We start from the raw sequence: 21617 nt of genomic DNA on the forward strand, positions 1-21617 counted from the left end.
GATAAAATGCCCTGGTAAATATCTAGACCTAAATTCTACAGAAAAAATATATTTCAAGGGTTAGATAAATAACTCAAGGAGTGAAAATATTCTGTAAAAGGCATTCTAATTTGTATCGTTACAGAATACAAACATTTTGATAAAACATTTAAACGAGATAAATCCCTTCAATTGATGTAATTTTTGAAGGAATCCAGTTCACAGAGAGACAGTGATGAAATGTTAAGACCCCAGCCCAGAGTGAACACATTGTTTCAGTGGTAAGTACAGCTCCTTTCATATCACCCCATCATATGTAAAACTGATGTCACGTGACTGTAATCATTAATTGTGTGAGAAGCATTTGTATTACCGATGACGCGCCAGATTCATATGTCCTCTGCAAGGCTTCTGCTGTCAGCAGGCATTGCATTGTGGGTAATATGGCTCAGGGGCACAGAAATCTGTCCATGTCATTGGGCTAGGAGGTGCATCAATTCTTGCTCCATCCACTTTGGTCAGGCTTCACATCTTGTGGCGAGAGCCCTGCGGGCAATCAAGCTTAGCATGTTTAAGTTTTCATTAATTACGGACTACCATGCTGGCTGAGATGATAAAAATCAAGAAACTGGTGTACGCGTCAGAACCGCGGCTTGTGCTGGCCCGCGTTATGGGTGGGTGGTAAGTCGGACACCAGCCCTGTCAGATGAATGTGATTTGGAGTTTAGCGTGATGACCTCCTCCAGACAGCCTTGAACACTGTAAATCCTTGCTGATATCAATAGTGGGTGGCTATTAGACATCGGAGACTTTCTACGCATCACCCAGGGCTACATCTGCCTGAAATGGAAAGAGAAATGATTTCACTTTTCTCTCCCTACATCTTTGAGAGAGAGAAAGAAAGAGAGAGAAAAAAAATAGAACAGACACAGAGCTGACTTGTGTTTTTGTAACAAATGTGTAATTCATTTGTTTCCACCGTTTCTGATTTAATGGAGGTTGAGTAATTGCATTAGGAAGCACATTGTGCCATGTTGTGAACTGATGAAAGCATGTGTAATACTTTTGATAGGCAAACAGAGGGGAGGGAGAGAAGGAGAGAAAAAGAAAGACCCAGCGCCCGCCTTTGATGCAGAGCGTTTATTTGCTGAATTATCCTTCCTTTAACAAGCATCTTATCCCCAGTCACAGGCAGGCCGGGGCCCCTGTGATATTGCTTTATTTTGAGGAATTAAGAGAGGTGGCGAGGAGACGAGCGAAGCAAGCGCTTATTACATTACCGCTGATAAGATTGAAAGGCAGAGAAAAGCAGGGAGAGAGAGAGAGACCCAGAGAGAAAATAGGAAAAACACAGAAGGAGAGAGCAATAGAGAGAGAGTGAGAGAGGGAGAAAGAGGGACCCAATGGAAAGTGTTTTGTTGTGCTGTTATTAGATTGAGCTGCTGTTGGCTACAGAGTGGAACAACAGAGGGCCCAAAATGCAGGTGGCTGTTAACAGGGTTAGCCCCTCGTACTGGTGTGTGTTACACACATATGTTTGTGCACTGCAGCAAAAACCTCGACAGCCTGTCGATCAGAGCGCTAGGCGAAGGCCGAGAAGAGGGGGCGCCCAAGGAGCTCCCACAATCCTCCTCTTCAGCATCACGGCCCTCGTGGCAGGTAAGGCGACAGTGGACTGAGAAACAGACATCAATTGGACTAAAAATAAGGGTGTGAAAATGGGAAGAAACACATTTCTTCATTTTTCTCTGGGTTCAATGGTCCCATTGGTTTTCACTTATATTCTCTGTAACCCGAGATTGGGACATGTTGCATTTCAAAAGCTAAAAGTAAGTCTATAAAAAGGCCTAAAAATGAGCAGATTTTTCATTATAGTTTGATTTCGTAATTAACTCTGGCTAGATATGAAATTTTGATGTTAGTTTACCCATTTCTTCTTATATTTTTTTATATTAGCAGGGATATTTTTAGGTTATTTTATGCAATCCATCAAGTCAAAAGAATCATAAGGGTCTTTATAAAGGTCATAAGAAGACCCTGATGATAAGACTCATCAGGGTCTTTTTACTTTATAAAGTAGGACCCTTAAGGGTCATAAATGTCCTACTTTATAAAGTCTGAGAAAGTTAAAATATAATTCTGTGCTGTGAGTAGCAGCTAGTAGGAAGAAACCATATTTGTCAGAATCAAAAGCCAGGCCAAGCACATGGAGTCCAAAAACCATTCAAAGTTTTCTAAGCACCATGTTTGAGACTTCTGAGCTACTTTTGCTTTCCATATGCCCAATTCGGACGATACAGCTGTAAACACACATTGCATTATTTAAAGTGGAATGCACATCAAGAGTGTTGCATCAATTGACACTTTTTTACGCATTTGATGCATTGTGTTGGAATGCACCGATTACTGGATTTCCTTTTTTAGAGCAAGTCTAAAAAAGTTAACTCAGTCCTCTGCCTTAGAGCATCGGCCACCAACAATACACACTTGATGTGATTGGTTTGATAGAATATAATAGTTGTAATTTAAAACACACACTTTAAAATACAAGTATTGTTACACCTTGGCAGGTCATCACTTAGAACAATTTCACTTTTTGTTTCACATTTACAAAACAAGTATAAATATATATATATACTTTTTATAGCATATTTAATGAATTAAGCTGATGGCTTTAATGGAGGGATGCTGAGAGAAATGGGTAAACTTTACCCAATGAGACTTTAGAGTAGGGTAGCATCAAACTTGGTCTCAATTAAGGAGAACAAAGAATTAGCAACTGCAGCGCAAAAGTATTGGAGCTGCCTTGTTGGAATCGCCCTAAGAGTGTGATGTCATGGGAAATATATTGATCCTATTTACAAATTACAAGAAGAAAACAGCTTTGTTTGTTAACCCCCCACCCCCGAAAAAATTGCTAAATGATGTAATTATATGCAATGAGGTAGTGAACAGTACGAGTGAGAGAAAGGGGAAATTAAGTGTTTCCATATGAGCATGTCTTATTCAAACAATTTGACTATTATTGAAAAGTTAATTTATTTTAGCAAAACAGTTCACTAAGTTAAAGACATTATGATGATTAATTACACTCTGATTGGTGTTTTCAAGCTTTTGTTTCTGTTAATTAAGATGATTTTTAATTTTTTTTTTTTTGCCTACGGCTAATGAAAACATGACATTTAAGATTACAATATTACATCGAACAAATAAAAAAAAGAACGTATTTTTTCTTTTTAATAAAGAAATGTGGGCTTAATTTAAAGTATGTTCAATACCTGCTGAAAGGTTGTTATTTTCAAAAGGTATTATTGTCACAAAAATAGGACTTTCCTAATTAATTGAATATAACTGTATATAGGTATTACATTACAATGAGCCAAAAGGAATCCCCCAGCCGATATGCTAACAATCCAGCTACGCTTTCTATGTCAACTTTTAAAGATTTGTTTTCTGTCGTTTTGGGAGTAGCGTCTCCCGTTTAAGGAAACATCAGTAGGTGGAAAATGCAATCTTGGAAGATGAAACCCAAGCAGCGAAAAGGGAGAGAAGAAATAAGGGGGAACCAATTGAGAAAAAGCGAGAAAGGGGACTGCAGTTGTAGCGGTAGCATCACCAGCTGTGGGAGTGAGTGTGCTGTTGTGTTGCATCTGGGGATGAGCCTGCTATGCCACCGTGCTGGCTTAAAGATGTAATGAATCTTCAGTCGGGGGCTTTCCTTCCAGGGTGACAACTGGCTTTGAGGAAGGTTGTAAATGCAGGGGAGATTGTGGTATAATTCCTCAGACTGGCGTTTGTGCCCCCCAGTCACCATTCGATTATCTCCCAAATTGCTGTGTTTCACTGAGATAAAGATTTTTTATGGCTTGCTGACTTGAAACAACTAGCGCAGGCAGAATAAGGGGGCAAAGCAGGGAGAGGCAAGACACAAAAAAAAAAAGATGGAAAGAGAGTAGCAATGGCCAAACCTGCCATGCATAGTAATTTCTTTTGGTAAATGACAAAATCTTTGTTTATATGACATTTCTTGAAAATTACTGCAGCGAGATGAATCTGAAATATAAAATGTCACATTTGGCATGCAAAACTATGAAAATATATTTCTGTGCAAAATTCATGGAGGCATTTAATTTAGAACGTGTTTAATAACTAAGGCAGCCTGCATCAGTAATCCTGCCCGGAGGTCCCAAAAAGATTGTCATATTTATTCTCTCTTTTCTTCACCCTCCTCCTTCATTCCAAAGCCAAAATATTTTAAGGGTAAATGTTCATTGTTAATTAAGATTTACTAATTAAAATGAAAATAATTAACAAGAAAGCTTAATCTCTGAATATTAGCCTATACTTAGAAAGAAAGGAAGTTTTTGTATGTGGCATTTCCTGTCTCCATTAAGAGTGCATTTTGTGTGATCAGTCAATGTGTGGAAAGCCCTGAAAAGATCTTTCAGCAAAGGAACGGCCGCTTGCCAGCAAAACCACAGAGGATCCCTCACTGGAGCCTTTGATCTCATCTGTAGGAGTGCTGTAATGTTATGGCACTTTAGGCACAACTCAGGCTCGGGGCAAACAAACCACCTCTGATATGGAAAATTGTCTCCCTTCACCTTTTACCTTCACCTTGCTGTCTCTGCTGTTTCCTATGATGCCTGCGCAATCATTTGAGCCAGGCAATAACAATGCTTCCACGACGCACACAGAAAATTAGACGCAGGTGTGATGTTATTATTTTTTATTCCTTTTTTTTTTTTCTTTTCTGCTCTCCTTCCCCACCTTCCTACTCCTTTTTCCGTCTCTTCTTCTGCCTGCCTCGTCTTCCTATGTGGGAGCTTGGAGGCCTTCCCCACCTCCTTCTAAATGTGAGACGTGTGGGCTAAACCGCTTTGCCACCAATTATACAAATTTTACTTCTGCCTGTATTGTTTTTGGTTGTTTTGGAATCCAAAGATGCTCACAGTGGGAAGATGGAGGGGATATCACTGAGAGAGTTCAGCTGCACACACCCTCCTCCTTGACTGACAGGCACTGTCATGGGTATTATGACCCTTTTCTAGCTGAAGTTGTATTGTGTCCTTTCAAAATATATATGCTTCATGATATTGGAAATCATAAGGAGAAAGTTTTAAAATCCATAAAAAAGTGTGTGTGAGACAGTGTGTATCATTGATCGGTACAGAGGGTTTTAATTGACAGACACTCAAACTATGCCCTCAGGTCCTGGTTAACATACTGTATACTTAAGCACATACAATAAATAGGAATAAGGAGATGTAATTTACAGTGGATGACATGACTGTCTTGAAGAATAGGATAGGATAATGCAATGTGATGATATAAATCTCGGTATATATGCACACTGTAAGAAACAATACATCATTATACAATGGAATAGGATGGCATTATAGAGAGAAAGGTAGTGTAGGATAGGATTGGAAAGAACGCTACATTTATTTTTTGTTTTTAATCCTACTCTTCACAGTGCAAATCAACCACCTGGTGTGGCAATAGGATTATGTTATAATTAAAATGATCAAGCCCCCTCGAAATACAAATAACTATATTTGGGGATTTTACTAATATATATATATATATATATATATATATATATATATATATATATATATATATATATACATATATATATATATATATATAAACCTGGAAAAAATAAATAGTTAATGACAAAAAGCTCCAACCTTTCTTTAGATATTGATGATTTAAATCCTGTTTAAGACTTTAAGATAAGGGATACTGTTTCCATTAACTGTTTTCTGGATGTCATACTTTATCATTTTTTTACTACCTACCCTACACTATAAAACAAGGCACATACAAGCAAAGAAAAAAAAGAACCCATCCAGTCCTTGAAAGTTCATTTTACCACCGCAGGGCTTGCATGTTGGAAATCTTCTCCTGAATGGGCAATCTAACTTTGACAGCAGTTAATGTTGATGTGCTTTGAATGAGGTTTAAAGGCTATAACCCAATGAAGCTCATTAAATGGAGAATATTAGGTGTAGTGGGATTTTTATCGATACACTTTTCGGTATTAGAGCGCCTTGTTACATTTTTCCATGAGTAAATTAAAGTTTTTGACTGATCAATCATTTTCTGACCGGTTCAAGCTTTATAATTATAATGTCAAAGTGAAAACATATTTTTCAAAAATTAATGAAAGATCAAAATTAAGTCATTACTTTGCAGAAGCCCCTTTGGCAGCAATTACAGCTTCTTGAGTAAGTCTCTGAAAGCCTTTTACACCTGGATTTAGACCGTTTACCCAAGTCTTCCTGGCAGATCCTCCCAAGCTTGGATACGCTGGATGCCATTTCAGGTATCTCAACAGATGATCGGCGGTTTAATACTGAGCCCTGGTTAGGTTTCCACATGACACATGTTTTCCTAAAAGGGAGCGTTGCCCTGTTTATTTGAACATCTCAAGATCATTGTCCTTGGTCTAGGAGAACTATAGTGCCAGGATTTGATTTTGTAACTTTTTTATGTATTTAATTGTTTATGAAAGAACTCCCAACATTTGGGTGGGTTGATCTCTGATCTCAATCAAACCCTCCCCCATCTCCACGTGACTTGCTCTGGTCCAAACCAATCATTTAAAAACATCTTCGACTGGATTAAGGCCCGATACACGAGATCGTCCCAAAAATCTTATTTTTTTGTATTTAAATGATAAACAAAGTGTTCGGTTTTTGGTGCAGTTCATGCCAAATTATATGTGTAACTTAACATTTTGTAGTAGGCCAATAACTGCTGTGGTTGCAATCCGGTGCTGGGATATCAATGTGTTCAAATAATGCAATTAACTTTGTAAGCAAATCTTATGTGGTAAGAACACAGATGATCTGTTGTCTCTATTAAAATGAAAAAAAAAAAAAAAGACATGCTTAAAAAAAGTGGAGATGAAATGTTTGCTCATCCTGGTTTTCTGCTATTTCTTCTTTATAGGGGGACCAGGGAGACCTTCCCCAATCTATAGAGGTGTCTGTATGTTGCCTGAGAGCGGCAAGAGACAAGCTACCTCGAGGTCTCTACTCTGTCAGAGTGGCACTTCAGAGCTCTTTAGGAGGTTCTTCTCTTCACCTGCGCAGTTTGAAAGAGCAAACCTGGTCGGCGTCTACTGAGCCAGTCGAGCACCGAGGCCGTTTCTACGACAATGAGCTGCATATTAACCAGAGCGTCTTCATGGTGCTGCACACTGACTTGTTTTATAACTCTATGTAACAGTGTTATAAATAGCAACATGGTGGGATTTGGTTGTAGAGAAAAACAACAACAACAAAAAAACAGTCCGAACTGTACGCCCGACTTCTTAGCTGTCTTTCTTCCTGATAGTTCTTTCAATAATGTTTGATTCATGGATCTAAGGGCTATCATCCCCGTTTACTTTAAATCTGATGTGTTCCTTGGTCATCATGATACGTTTTGTTCACTAAAGTTTACTTACAAACCTTTTAGGCTTTCACAGAACATCTGGAGCTGTATTTAGATAAAAGCGGATTTTACTTTAATTTTACTTTAAGCGAATTGGATAATATCTTACTGCAATTGTGGGCACTAAATATTTAAGGTCAAGGATGTAAAGATGGCTACATTCAAATTCATTCCTCACTTGTTTATTCTTTTTTATTGTAAAATACTCGAAAGCTAGCGTTCCGCAACACTTTGTGTTGGTTTATTCCACAGAATACTGTGACTGCGACGTTACAAGGTGAAAAAGTTCAAGCAACATCGATCTTTTTGCATGTTTATGTTAAGTTGTTAAAAATATGAAGCCCTCTTTTTCTTTTCCATAGCGGAAGAATCAGTGTGTTTTTCAATGTTGGGCCTTTTGAAGACGCGCAGCAGATTATATTAGATCAAATCTGAGCACATTTCACAATCACTTTCTTAAACCTCTTGAAAAGAAGCCATCCTCTGTATATGCATAAGCTGCTCTAATCTTAAAAAAAAAAAAAAAAAAAAAAAATACTACAGACTTATTCTGGATGGTTGATATTGACCAGTGGATTAGGTTCTGTTTATTCATTGATCGTATGTGTGCAGGACAAAAGATTCACATGCAAAAAAAAAAAAACACCCCTTAAAATAGACGCCTTTAAATTCAGTGTCCCTTCCGATCCTATATAGTCGTGTATGTATGCTCTGTTTTCTAATGGCATCTGTTGAAGGCCTATGTGGAGCATTCAGCACATGTGGACACTGTCAATGTGCTCGTGGGCGTATTCACTGAGCCCAAGCTCCCTGATAATATTGTCTCCAGCTTCCATCCAACATAAAGCATGGGGTAAAAGCTGGCATGAACTGAATGCAGACCTGGGATCTGACAAAAAAAAAAAAAGAAAGAAAAAAGAACGCTTAAGTACAGCATAGTATAAATGCCTTGTGTCACTCTTCTTCCCCTCCTCTACTCCCTAAACTGTGAGCTGTGCTTTATAGCACAACCAGCTGTTGTTATTCACATTGACAGCGGTGGAAATGCTGATCAGATTTGTATGAGACCACTAGCTTAAATGTTTTTTTTCTTCCCTTCCCTCCACTTGCCCACACTATAGCGTGCGATTTCAGGAGTACATGCAGTCCCTTCTAAGAGGAAATGAGGAATTAGTGATGGTAGAGGGAGGCCAGGAGCTTATTTTCCCTTCCTCCCTCTCTATCTTTCTTTCTGTCTCCCCCACTTTTCTTTCATTCACCACTTGTTTTGTCTGGCTGGGCCGGATTAAGGCGGAAACAGTTGAGTGTCAAGCTTTTGCAGGTGAGTGGGAACGCCTCGGTGGAATTGACAGAGTGTCTGAATTTCATTTTACGGCAAAGTGAGAATGACGTGGATGTGGTTTTAGTATTGAAGTAAACAAGCAGAGGAAAAAAGCAAATGAAAAAAAGAGCATCTTGTAGAAATCCATTCATTTGGTGTCTTCTTGTTTCCTGTGCTTTACTCAGTGAATGCAGGACTTGCGGGCAATTTATTTATTTATTTTTTTATGTATTGCCGTCATTACTGTGTTTCCATATGAGTGAACAAATGGCGTCATGAAGACCAAGGAACACACCAGAGAGGTCAGGGTTATAGGTGTACAGAAGTGCAAAGTAGCGTGATAATATGCAGCAATATCTCAAGTTTTAAACATCTCATGGGGCACTGTTTAATCAATCATCTGAAAAATGGGGGAAAAAATGATAGAATATAGACAAGAGTACTTAAAAAAAATGCAAGTAAATCAGGAGATTCTTCAGAAATACACACTGGGAGTTTTTTTTCCCAATAGAAAAACTATAAGACTACAAAACACGGTTGTGACAGTATGATGCTGTGTGGATGCTTTTTTTGGCAAGCACAGGGAAACTGGTCAAATGTCATAGAAAGCTGGAAAAAGGATCAGATTTCTGCAGCGGTTCATGTTTAATCTGTATTCACAGACTTTGATCCATCTGACTGAGATGGGGCTGTTTTGGAAAGAAAGTTAGCGGAAAATTGTTGCATCTAAACAGGTGAAGCTGACACACTGAAGACTTGCAGCTGTGATTACAGCAACGTCATCTTCTGAACCGTACTATTTTCCTTTCAGTTCACAATTATGCAGTACATCCAGATGAATTTCTTAAAGCCTGTGGTTTAAATGGTTCTTTATTCTACATGCATTCCAATATAACTGTGCAAAAGCAAGCACTTTAAGCACACATACCCACACACACTACAGAACACTTCTAGTTGAGGTCATATTTCCCACAGTAAATGAATTATATAAATATCCTCAATATTCTCAATATCTGTAATCCGTGATATTGTTCCATAAATTCATGTCTCGAGTCACACGCCACTAACCGTCGTTTCACCGGTGTGTCCCAGATTCGGTGCGTGCTACACATGATTTATGCGTTAAAACAAGTCCCCTGCATTTTCCATTACGACTAATAAAGGGATAAAATATTTCCTACTCAATGATGGATGAAGTGGGGCACACCTCACTGTCAGTTCATTTTTTAAGCAAACCCCTACCGTTCTCTGGGTAAATAAGCATGCGTGCACTTGCCGTTGACTGCTAACCACCAACACTTTTTGCTTTGTGCAAGACACCCGTAATATTATCAATTTGATTTATGGTGGCCTTACTGGATCTCTAATTCAGTAGCTGTCAGTTTGTACTACAGTGGCAATCTGAAGCTCCCCTTTCCACGCCGCCTGCATCTGTGAAACATATGCTTTTTGGCAAATTTGTTTTTGCCAGCGATTCCAGTTAGAAGGAGGCCGCTAAGAAAATTCTTAATATCCAAGACTGCCGTCCTTTCCGGGAATATTTACCTCCATTATTTTCTGTAGATAGTCTATTCGTTTAGCACAATACTGTAAGCCCATCTGTTACATTTAACTATTTAACAGTCAGGTGAAGGCTATTGGTTGCGCTGGCTTTTATTTTGAGGCATTTGGGAAATGGGAGAGCCGAATCCAAATTTGTCAAAACTTTGACAAAACATGTTTTATTTTCACATGACTATTATGTATTGTGTTAAAGCTACAGTATAAAACTTTTATTAAAATAAGAAATGTTTTTTTTTTTTTCTTTTTTGAAGCATGTGGTTGTAAAATTGCAAACTGAACGCAGAGTGTATTTGTTGCTCATGTTTCTGCAGAGCTTACCTGCCACCTCTGAAATCAACCCCTCCATGGTTTTGCTGTTCCAACTGATCAGCCTACCTGGACACAGCAGCCATTTTAGCTCTGTACTGGCCTGGGGAGTATTTCCTGTATGCAGCATGAGCCTGAGTCTGGTCCAAGGCAGGTAAGTCAATAAATAGTATGAAGTTTTCACAGTAAGTACCTTTAAGCTAACGTTTTAAGTACAGGACTGGTTAGAATTAGAAAGAGACTGGAGAACAGCACGTCCAAACTGTAAAAAAAAAAATATGCAGTTTTATTTATTTAATGCTTCAATCTAGTTGAACCATCAAAGTTTTTGGTTGCCAATAATGATGTGCTATCATCTTAGATTCAAAACTCCACTGATCAGGGGGGAGCCCAGCCCACAGCTGGACCAGTTTAAAAAAATTGAAGCTATCATCTCCTCCGATCTAGACCACTGGCTGTGCAACCTGTATTTTCAGGTGACTGATCTTTTCCCCTGGTTTGGTTCTTTAAAAGATCTACAGCTTGCTCGTTCATTTCATTATGCATTTTTATTCTTTTCATTATTCCATTGCACGTAAAACATTTAGGGCTGGTAGAATGCATGTGCGTGACGTTTAAAAATACAATCCCTGTTTCATTATTTAGGCTGTTTTGGAAAGTCCAGCAGGCGTTGGACGTTTAGATGTTTCCTATGAGAAAAAAAAGCATTTACAGAGAAATTGGAAATTGTCCCCAGACAGAAAACAAAATCCACATCTTTACCCAATAATTCCGGATGCATCTAAGCTGATGCATTGATTAGATTAGTAAACACTGTAATCAAATTAAAAAACCAGAACAATGCTCTCCCTCTTCTGTGTTTGCATCTTTATCCCTTTGACTTCGACATGCTGTTTGTATTACTCTATCATTACTGTGGTCTACTGTTGCTTTGACTCCTGCGGGTTATGTTTGCTTGTCTTTGCTAATGCAGGATACAGAAAAAAAAAGTATGCTTACAGACTTAACTTAGCAGTTATGTGGCCCACTGTCAAAAATATTAGCAATATCACATAAATTGATTGATTATAAAGGACAAAAGAAATGTGGATGAAGAGCAATGACATGTTTACTGAACTTATACTTAGAGTTCAGACAGTCTGATCATTCTGTGATTTTTTTATTTTATTCTATTTTATTTTATTTTTCTTGTGTGTATTAGGTAAAGAAAATTCCACTCGGAACATCCGGAGTGACAGAGCTATTTGTTGCACCATCGAGATCCCTCTCCAACCCTAAAATCTTATCCAAACCCGAGGATCACCATGACCTGACCCTTACCCAGCGACCCACATCCCAGTCTCAGATTTGCCCACATCCCCTTCTTCTCCAGTCCCAGCAGCATCTGCGCGTCGGCCCCGGCTGCAGAGCGGGAGACTCCACAGTCGGGCTCTCTCAACACGGTTCACCTCTCCACCTGTCAGCTGATTCCGCTTGCTCTTCAGCATCTCTGCCAGGTAGGAGTCCAAAACTGAACCTCGCGCCCCCAAACTATGCCACAGTGGGGGAGAAAATGCCACTCTAATGTCTCGAGCTGGGGGAAAAGAAGAATGGCAGTTCTTGCATACATCGACTCTGCTGGGGTGAACGTCCCTTGGGGTAAAGTTAAATAAAGAAAGGGAGCAGAGTTTGGATAAACAAATTATGTTTTCTTTGTATGATTACGTGACAAAACCCAACAGTTACAATGTGCACTTCTTTTGGGCACATATTTAGGCTGGATGCTCTGTACTGATTGTTAGTGATAGCATTCCGATGAATACCATTGCGGATTTCACCTGTGGACAAACCCTTAACACACTGACATTGAATGCCCTGGAAAAGAAGTCCATTTAGTAGTTGCTGGAAACTTACACTAAATAATAATTAGTCCGGCAGTGAGGCCAAGGGATTTATCCTTAAACACGACAACACGGAGAAGCAAACAAACAGATTAATTTCTGTTTATCGTGGATAAAAGACACTTACGGAATTTAACCAAGTATAACAAATGAAACTTTGACACTTAAACAACAAATAGGTTAGTGTCCATTCTAATACATTTTGTATTATTATGGTCCTCTCATGTAAGAAAAAGGAACAGCACGACAGCAATGTACATTGTAAATGTATTTTCAAAGGCTTTTCTCTGTGGAACAAAACTGAGATGTGCTGTACATTGTCAAAGACTGTCATAGTTTTTTAACCCTGAGAAGAAATGTGTTTGCTTGTGGCCTGCAAGCAAATTTGACTTCAGCATTGTTCTCTGACTGGTTAAATCTGGAGACAACCCTCTTAGATCTACTTTAACCTAACAGCTTAAGTTGTGTTGATCATTGGCATTGTCTGCCTCTGAGTTAGGAAGCTTATGTTGAATGCAAGTGTTAATTTTGTAACTAAACTATTTAAAGCTGAATACAAACTTTGTCACAGCAAATAGCTTTCTCTACCACACAGCTTAAACAAGTTCTTAACTTTTATTATGTTCAGCAGCTAAAAAAAAAAAAAAAAACCAAACAGAAATAAGTTAGTTTAAATTCTAACATTTGTTTTTAATATTTTAATTCCTGTCATGGTCCAAACTACCATGTTAAAAAGAAACAAAACAACTGGGATTTAATTCAGATAATAATAATAATAATAATAATAATAATCACTAACAACCACAGCTTAGATGTGCAGCTCATTAGCTGCAACTCCCTAAAGTCAGACTTTAGCTTCAGCACTGTTGCCAAATTAGTTACTTGAGGATTGAAACTTAAATTCTTGCTCCAACAACAAGAAAAACTTTTGCAACGGAAAATAATACAAACGTTTCTGACTTACCAGTAGATGATATTTGAATTCATAATAAAACAGAATAAAATTTTACTGAAGGTACATCTGATTCAAATGTTTGAGTAAATTTTATTTTGTTAACAACGCTAATATGTAAAGGTAATATGTAATACCCTTACGGTTGATCAAACTCTTTGTTGAGCAGGTCTGTGGAGGCGTCCTTTTTTCTCTTTCTTTCTCTTTTTCTCTTTCTCCTCTTTATTCACCTTTCTTTCATTCTTACTTTCTGTCTTTCTTTCTTTGTGCACGTACAGCTCATCTTTATTTAACAGTTCTCAAAAGTTTCTGGGGTGCTCTGCTTTAAACATCACACAGGCTTTTTAATTACAAATGAGTTGTGACAGGTCTGCTGGGTAGCACCCTGGCCCATTTTAAACGTGATGCCGGCTGACAGCTTGGCAGTGTTCTCCCAGCACTGAAACATGTGGAAGAAATTGGTCTTTTACATTTCACAGCTTGTCGCTTCCTCCGCTAGCTGACCTGTGACCCCCCACAGAGATCCTAACACCCACAAGGGAAGTGTCCCCAACGAACCGACTGCATTTCCGAAGAGAGAGAAGGAGAGCGAGAAACGCTCTTACTATGCGGGGATTTATGTTCAGCCACATAAGGCAAAATTCAGCAGATCTGCTCGCCGAGGAAAGCGTGCGTGCTCCCGCATGCGCACGCGCGCACCAAAACACACACATACACACCTCCTCGCAGTCAGGTGAAGAGGTTGCTTAAGAAGTGAACCCGATCCAGCGAGTGAAATAATGGATCAAAAGGTGTCCCGCACAACACCTCATCTGCGGCGCTCCCTAAGCCAATCTGACGTTTGGGCCTCATTTGCATACAGATCAGTTCAGGTTGCATTACCTCTGGAGTGAATTATGGCGTTCAGATGGGGCGATATGTCAAGGCTGAGCAGGGCGATTGGATGGACAACTTTAACCTAGCCAAAAATGGAAATCCAATTCAGTCAGGGAAAAGAAAAACGAATTATCCCCAGCTTCTCCAGTTCTTAGTCAAGTCGGGGGGTTTTCAGACGTTTCCTTTCTATTTCATGCTTCCCTGTTTCTGACGCTGATGTGTGCTGTGGTGGGATCGCTTTCCCGGCACATGTAATTCCTGGATTTTCCTTAATACCCGTTTGTCTCAGTCGGGACAAGTACATAGAGACCTCTTCCCATTTATAATGTCATAACGCACGAGGCTCGACAGTGAAACATTAAGTTTGTGATCCTGAGGCTTTAAGTTAATTAATCCCTCTTATTAAAAAAAAGAAAAAAAGAGAATCACTACACTTGTCATGTATCAACAGAACCAAACCTGACATTCCAATCTAGAATAATACTGCTGACAAGTTGTGATCAGAGAGTCAGAGCATTACTGCTGTTGTATGTGAACTCATCATTTCGTGTTGCAGGAGAACTTGTAGTTCCATAATCATAATCTGATTTACCTCAGATGACTTGCCAGAGCATAATGAAGTGTATTTAGTGTTTTGGTGATTTGCTAGAGGCACACTGGGTTAAGTGACCTTTCACATTAACGGAATGATCCAGTTACACTAGGTTTGTTTGAGCCCAAGTGACAAATTAGATCAGTGTCTCATTTCACGATGCCTGTAGTGGATCATTATGAGGATGCTGATGACGCTTTGTTGCTTTTTCAATGAATTTATCTTATCATCCAAGCCCCTCATCACTCAAGATGATATCAGGGACTCCCTTCAACTAAAGTCTTATTTGGAGCATTCCCATTTCAAGGTTCTCTCCCCTTTACTCCCAATTATCAGACTTTCAAATCTTATTGTCGTGTCGATCCGTTATTCTCTATGTGCCCCCGGCAAATCTAGTTTAAAAAAAAAAAATAAATAAGATTTTAAGGCTATTCTTGGAATCCCTTAATAAGATTATCACATTTCAAAACCTTTTTGTGATATATGCAAATAAAGCTGGAACACCTGTCATGGAAAACAAGATAAATGCTACCCCTAAAACTTTTTTCTTGCAATTTTTTTCCTCATTGCAGCCACACTCTGAACTCTTTTTCTCTAATGATAAATTGAATAATTGTTCATTTAAAGAAGAAGCAAAGATATTTGTTTGTTTTTTTAGATATATCTGCAGATTGTGGCGTGGACTTATTTTCAAGCCCCTGTTTGCTCTGATACAACTAATAAAGTTCAGTCCATACTGACTGATGCCACCAAATTAGTGGAGTCCTCTCTAACTTTTAATTAAATTGCTCATTCTACTTCCACCTGGTACTTCCTCTGTATGGAGTGCAACCACAGCTGTTCTGTGGGGGTTTGTTAGGGACTGTTGTTGAACAATTAACTTCTTGAAAATTCACGGACACTCCAGACAGGTCAGGAAGAAAGTTCTGGAGACGTTTAAAGTGGGTTTAGGTTATAAAACAACGGGAAAGTGGTGAAATGATAACCACCAGCGAAAGAAATCCCTAATAAATGCAGTTCAAAGTTTGCCAAAAGCCCTCTAGGAACCTGGCAAACATATGGAAAAGGTCCTTTGATCGGATGAGTAAAATGTTTATTTTTTTCCCTCCGTGCAACATGCTATATTCATATCACATCGCCACAAGCCTCTCATTACAGAGATACAACATGGTAGGTGTGCTGCTTTTCTTCTGCAGTCTCTCTCAATCCAGTTTCACTGTAGCTATGATACTTTGCAAAGAGATATGGACAAAAGGTGTCTCGATTTGCAAAGCTGATTTAACTTACTGCAGGTATACATAGAAATTAAATTGCAGCGAATTGGCATCAGAATATTGACTTGGAGGGGCTAAGAGTAAATGCACAGAACTATTTGTTGATTTTTATGTACAAAAAATGTCGGAAGCCATGTATCATCATCCTTCTAATTCACCAACATAACCTAGAAGAACATACTTCTGCAAAAACACTGAGCGAGAGAGCTTGAACACAAATGCACACCACACTTTTCAGATCATTTTTGTGTAAAATTTACACAAGTGAAAAATCAAATTTCACAATGCCTTTGCTTTGTGTGCGTCCTCTGAAGGTTTTTTTGTTGTTGTTGTGATGTGGCAACATTATGAAAACGTTGAAGGGGGTAAATACGAACTCAAGTGTTCAACTAGTGTCTGGCACCGTAATTAAATTCCAGTAGATTAAAAGTAAACGCATTCTTGCTCAACGCAACACCCAGCCCTTGCAGCCCTACAGCAAACTTTAGCACAAGATCCTGCTAGGGACTCCGCAGTTAATCTGCGAGTTGATAATCTTTGTTTCTCCAGCAAATCTTAGCCAGTCATCATATAAAATTATGGACCTAGGTGAGCAACGACTGGTATCTCACTCCGGTTCCATCTCACCGTTAACACAGTAATGGGGTCTCCACAGTGGTGCAGCCTTCAGGCTTTTCCTTCCCTCAACCTGACTTTGTTTGTAAGCTGTACACTCGTATATTTCTACCCTCGAAAATGTTTGTGCATATATGCAAGTGTCTACATTGATGTCTTTGCCTTTTTTGTGTGTGGGTGCATCGACGCAATGTGTTTGTGTGTGTGTGTGTGTAATGGACGAGCATGTGTACCAGTCTTAACATAGCTCAGAGCACTGGGGAAAGAACAAGGAGTTTGTTGTTGGCCTTGGGTGCCCAGAGAGGCTGGAGTTGTGGCAGCTTCAGTGCTCCGAGTTCACGGACGTAGCCCTTAGCTGTCAAGGCAGTCGATGCTGCCTCCGCACCGGTTTCGGTTCCACAGCATCTGACCATTAGCGAGCGCGGCCACGGTGTAATGAGTGTGTGCGTTCGGCTGCATGACTTTAGACGGCGTTCGAATCCGTGGGGGTCTGAGTCCGCGGAGGACGTGCATGGTTGTTGTTGATGCTGCTAATGGTGGCCGGGATTCCTGTGCGTGTTTGTGTGCGCCCATGCAAATGAAAGGTGGCGGCGGGTTGCATCACTCTTTCTCAGGTTGTCTGCACACGCACGGAGACTTTGCTGACTATAACGAAGTATAAATCAACCCAACAAAGCTCGGCGAGCATACTGAAACAGAGGATCAGGCTTTGCATGTCCCTTATTAAGGATTAATGACACCGTGTGTCTAATTTGATTCCATTCTTTTCTCAATGTGTTGTCCTCTTATAGTTTCTTTAACCTGTTTCATGGCTCTCTAAAATGTTTCAAAATTCCTTCACATCATTAAGGTATGTCTATGACAACACATAACTATGATATACTACAGGAGATGTTAAAATTGAGTATTATAACATAAGCAAAGCATAAAAACATAACTCTAAAAATAATATATATATATTTCTGTAATATGTGACTTTACAGTGCCTTCAAACTAAAAAAATTTTTGTTCTTTTTTTTTTTTATACTATTCACATGTACTACATTTCAGCTGTCAAAAAGATATTTAATGTTTAAGTCATTGTTACTGATATATTTAATCCTGTGGCAAAATAAGAAATGATATCTTCCCCGAGTTTTCCATATGTATTATATAGATGTGACTGGTTTCATGAGGGGGGCAAAAGTTTCACAGAGTGAGATTTTTACACGTATCAAGCGAAGGTTTACTTAATTACAACCTCCAGGCAAAGCAGGAACCCCTTTTTGAAATTCTGTGAATGTTAATATGCTAAATAATGCAGATCCTCGACTCTTCAAGCATGAGACACACATCTGGTGGCTTACCGTTTAAATTACAGCGAGAAAAAGTGAGACAGAAATCGAAAAAAAAGAAAAAGGGCGAGAGAATTAAAGAATGAAAAACACTGCAAATGTGATTTTTCCAAGAAAAGGAGAAAAGATAAAGGTTCGGAAACATTGTTAATTTCATTTTTTGGGGATTTCTCATCATTTCTAATTGCATATTTTAAGCATTAAATTACTTGAAGAGCTAGTCTCCGCAATATTAAACTATGATAAAATTCAAAAATAATAGCTTGTTTGTAATTTTAAGACTTCAAAACTTTTTATTTTATTTTATTTTGTTTTATATATTTTAATTATTTCCACTTGCTGGAACATCCAAAACAATGATGCAAAGTTTGGTAATCAGAGAGGATTTAAAAAAAAATAAAATCTTTAAGGTATAGGTTTTTATATTTGTAACATTTCTGGCAACTGTTGATAGGTAATCTACAGATTTTGCAGTATAAACTTTTTCATCTTATCGTCCACTTTGGAGATTTAGTATACATTCCTTTCCGTTTTGGGATACAGGGAAGAACGACTCCCCAGAAGTCTTTTCAGGAAGTGCAGTAGAGAAGACTGATCCGTGCCGGGAGAAAGCAGAAGTTGGCTTCCAGTACAAGGTACCGCTGTGATTTAAGGGGATGTGTTTGACCCTTTAAGATGAGCTGCTTCTCCCCTTTTTCCTTCCTCTACCACTTTCCTCCCTCTCCTTGCCCCCTCTCTCCACCCTTACTTGCACCTCCCCGGCTTATTATCTGAGATTTGTCAAAATACATTTCACACTAACAGGTATTTTTCAGCCTTCAAAGCCAGTTTTGATCTGCTTGACAAGCCAGAGCAGCTCAAATTCTGTGAAATCAGCAATGCCAGCCAGGCCTCCTTCCTTCCTTTTTTTTTTCTTCTTCATCTTCTTCTTCTTCTTCTCCAAAACCTTTCTTAACCTCCTTCTTCCTGTTCAACAGAAGACTTAAGATAAATTAATCAAAGCCTGCATGTTACCTGCTAAAACTTTGAAGTGGTAATTGCCAAATTACCGTGTGTGCTGATCCGGCGTCGCAGGCTCTCGGTCCGCCCCTGCCATTGTGCCTCTCTCGGCGGCCTTTTGTTTGTTGCCATGTTATTGTTGGGGCAGTAAGAAGTCTGTGAACGACATCAAGCTTGCCTTTCTCTCTCTCTCTCTTTCTCTCTCTTTTGCATTCGCATTTTTACCTCTGTCGGCTCCCTCCTCCGTGCCTTACAAGTCTTTATTGTTTCTAACCTCTTTTAGCCGATCTACCAGAGGCTCCTCAGAAGACCATTAATCAGCAATGTCCCGATAAATAAACGAGTTTGTTTATATGAGGTTTTTATTTCCCTGCGACCATTTTTTTTTCTTCTCTCTCTTTTCCGTACCACTCTTCCCCCCATCTTTAAAAACCTGGCTAGCTCCGTCAAACGTCGCGGTGTGGAACCCAGTTGTCTAATGATTAAGTGGAATGATCTCCAACCTGCCCCAGCCTGGGAGCACTAGGGATCAGATTTCAGCCCTTCAACCTGCAGTGCAGGCCTAATTAAAATGAATTTTCTCCAGGCAACCCTTTTGCCCACGGGGCAGGAATCCAACTATACACTGAATCCACTCTTAAGGTATTGCATTAAATTTATTGTGGGGAGACACTGGAGAACATTGTGGTTTATATATCTCCTGCATTTTTCTTTTCTTCTCGGCTCGCTCCTTTCCACCTTTTTATTGTGATCATCACTCTGGAATCCAAGCTTGCTTTGGCAAAGATTGCCCTATGAAAACGAATGGAGCTTTTATGGGACTCTGCCCATTTACTACTTCCTGGGCCTAGTATACAGAGACAGAGGGCAGGGAAAAAAAAAAAAAAAAGATGAAATGAAAGGTAGAATGAGGGAGGGGTGTTAGAGAAAGAGAGAGAGAGGTTTCTTATTCCAACTGTGGATCTCATTAACATACATCAGTGTGTATGTCACAACTTCAAGCAGAAAGGCACTAAGCCCACCCAAGGGCAACACAGACAGGCTTGACAGGGCCAGGGAACGCAAGCCGTTAACATGTTGGCGGCTTAAAAAAAATAATATCTGCTCCCAAGTACCTTGGTGAAAAATTTTAAATCCCACTTCCTGACTGTGTTTATGATGATGACAGTAAACGGCTTGTGTGCAGGGGAGAAGGGAGGGGGGGTGACAAAAACAAAACAAAAAAAAACTGTGCCAGCTGCTCTAACATCACGTATTTAACGCCGGCATAACTGTGCACACACTTCCCCAACGAACCCGACTTGAAGGATGGGGTGCTGTATGCAATTTCGCCGTCACTCTTGTCTCGTGTCAGTAGAGGCGCGGGTTGAGATTTAGGTGAAGCCCCCCAAAATGCCACACACACACACACACACACACACACACACGCAGGAACGCATTGTCACAGTCACCGTGTGCATCCTCCAAGATAAATTCAAAGGCCTGTTTCCTGCTTTGATTACAAATGACATCCGTATGTGTTCTCCCCGATTCCTGCTCCTCACAGAAGAAGCCAATCAAGAAGACAAATAGCTGCGGCCCCAGCATGAGCGGCAGAAGCGCGCCGCCTCTCCTGGCAGACAAACAGAAGATGCAACCAACAGTGGAGAACCTCTCCACGGAGGAGATGGAAGGATATACTTTCTTTTTACAGTAAGTCTCAATAGGTATCCATCCTTATGCTTGGAAAATCAAGATCACATCAACCAAACAAGATGATGATGAGAAAATGCACTGTGACTGGAAAAGAGAGAAAGAGAGAGAGAGAGAAAGAGAGAGAGAGAGAGATCACATCTATTTCTACTGCTGATAAAAAAATGGTTGAAACATCTTGATTAAAGTAGATTTACTCCAAGAAATGTCTGGTAAGAACATTGCAAAAACACAAAATCTTACCAAGATATTTTAGTTGAGTTTCTAGTGACAATTTTTTATAATGAAATAAGACCAAACTAACTTTCAAGTAACTTTTCAGCAAAAACAACAACAACAACAATAACAACAAAAACAACAACAATAATAATAATAATAATAATAATAATAATAATAATAATAATAATAATAATAATAATAATAATAATAATAATAATAATAATAATAATAATAATAATAACATTTAAAACACGCTATAGGATTCTTGTTCCAATAATCTGCCAACGAAAAAAGACATTTTTTTCCCGGTCATCAGTGAAAATGTCTTGTTCAACTTGCAGATTATTGAATTGTTTTTGTAGTATTTCAAGTGTACTATGATATTTGCACTAGAAACTTGAAGACAAATTTGTGGTTAGATTTTACAGTGAAATACTCTTTATTTTCTCTTTTCTCTTTCTTTTTAATCGGCGGTGAAGGAATCTTTTTAAACCCGACTATAAGTTATTGAAGACTAACGTAACTAATACATCAGAGTGTAAATAAACTTCCAGTTACATCAAACTAAC

General features: G+C 39.1%; 1 protein-coding gene across 1 annotated transcript in view; it reads left to right on the forward strand.

Annotated features, from left to right (window-relative positions):
- The window catches only part of ofcc1 (orofacial cleft 1 candidate 1), an 83858-nt gene that overhangs the window by 19816 nt on the left and 42425 nt on the right, over window positions 1-21617 (forward strand). Inside the window, exons 11-18 of the mRNA XM_044104453.1 lie at window positions 190-260; window positions 1530-1638; window positions 6940-7179; window positions 10621-10769; window positions 10977-11091; window positions 11817-12111; window positions 18682-18773; window positions 20684-20829. Coding sequence (XP_043960388.1) covers window positions 190-260; window positions 1530-1638; window positions 6940-7179; window positions 10621-10769; window positions 10977-11091; window positions 11817-12111; window positions 18682-18773; window positions 20684-20829 — 1217 coding nt within the window. The remainder of the gene's footprint in view (window positions 1-189; window positions 261-1529; window positions 1639-6939; window positions 7180-10620; window positions 10770-10976; window positions 11092-11816; window positions 12112-18681; window positions 18774-20683; window positions 20830-21617) is intronic.

Source organism: Gambusia affinis, linkage group LG21 (genome assembly GCF_019740435.1).
Source record: "Gambusia affinis linkage group LG21, SWU_Gaff_1.0, whole genome shotgun sequence".
NCBI lineage: Eukaryota > Metazoa > Chordata > Actinopteri > Cyprinodontiformes > Poeciliidae > Gambusia > Gambusia affinis.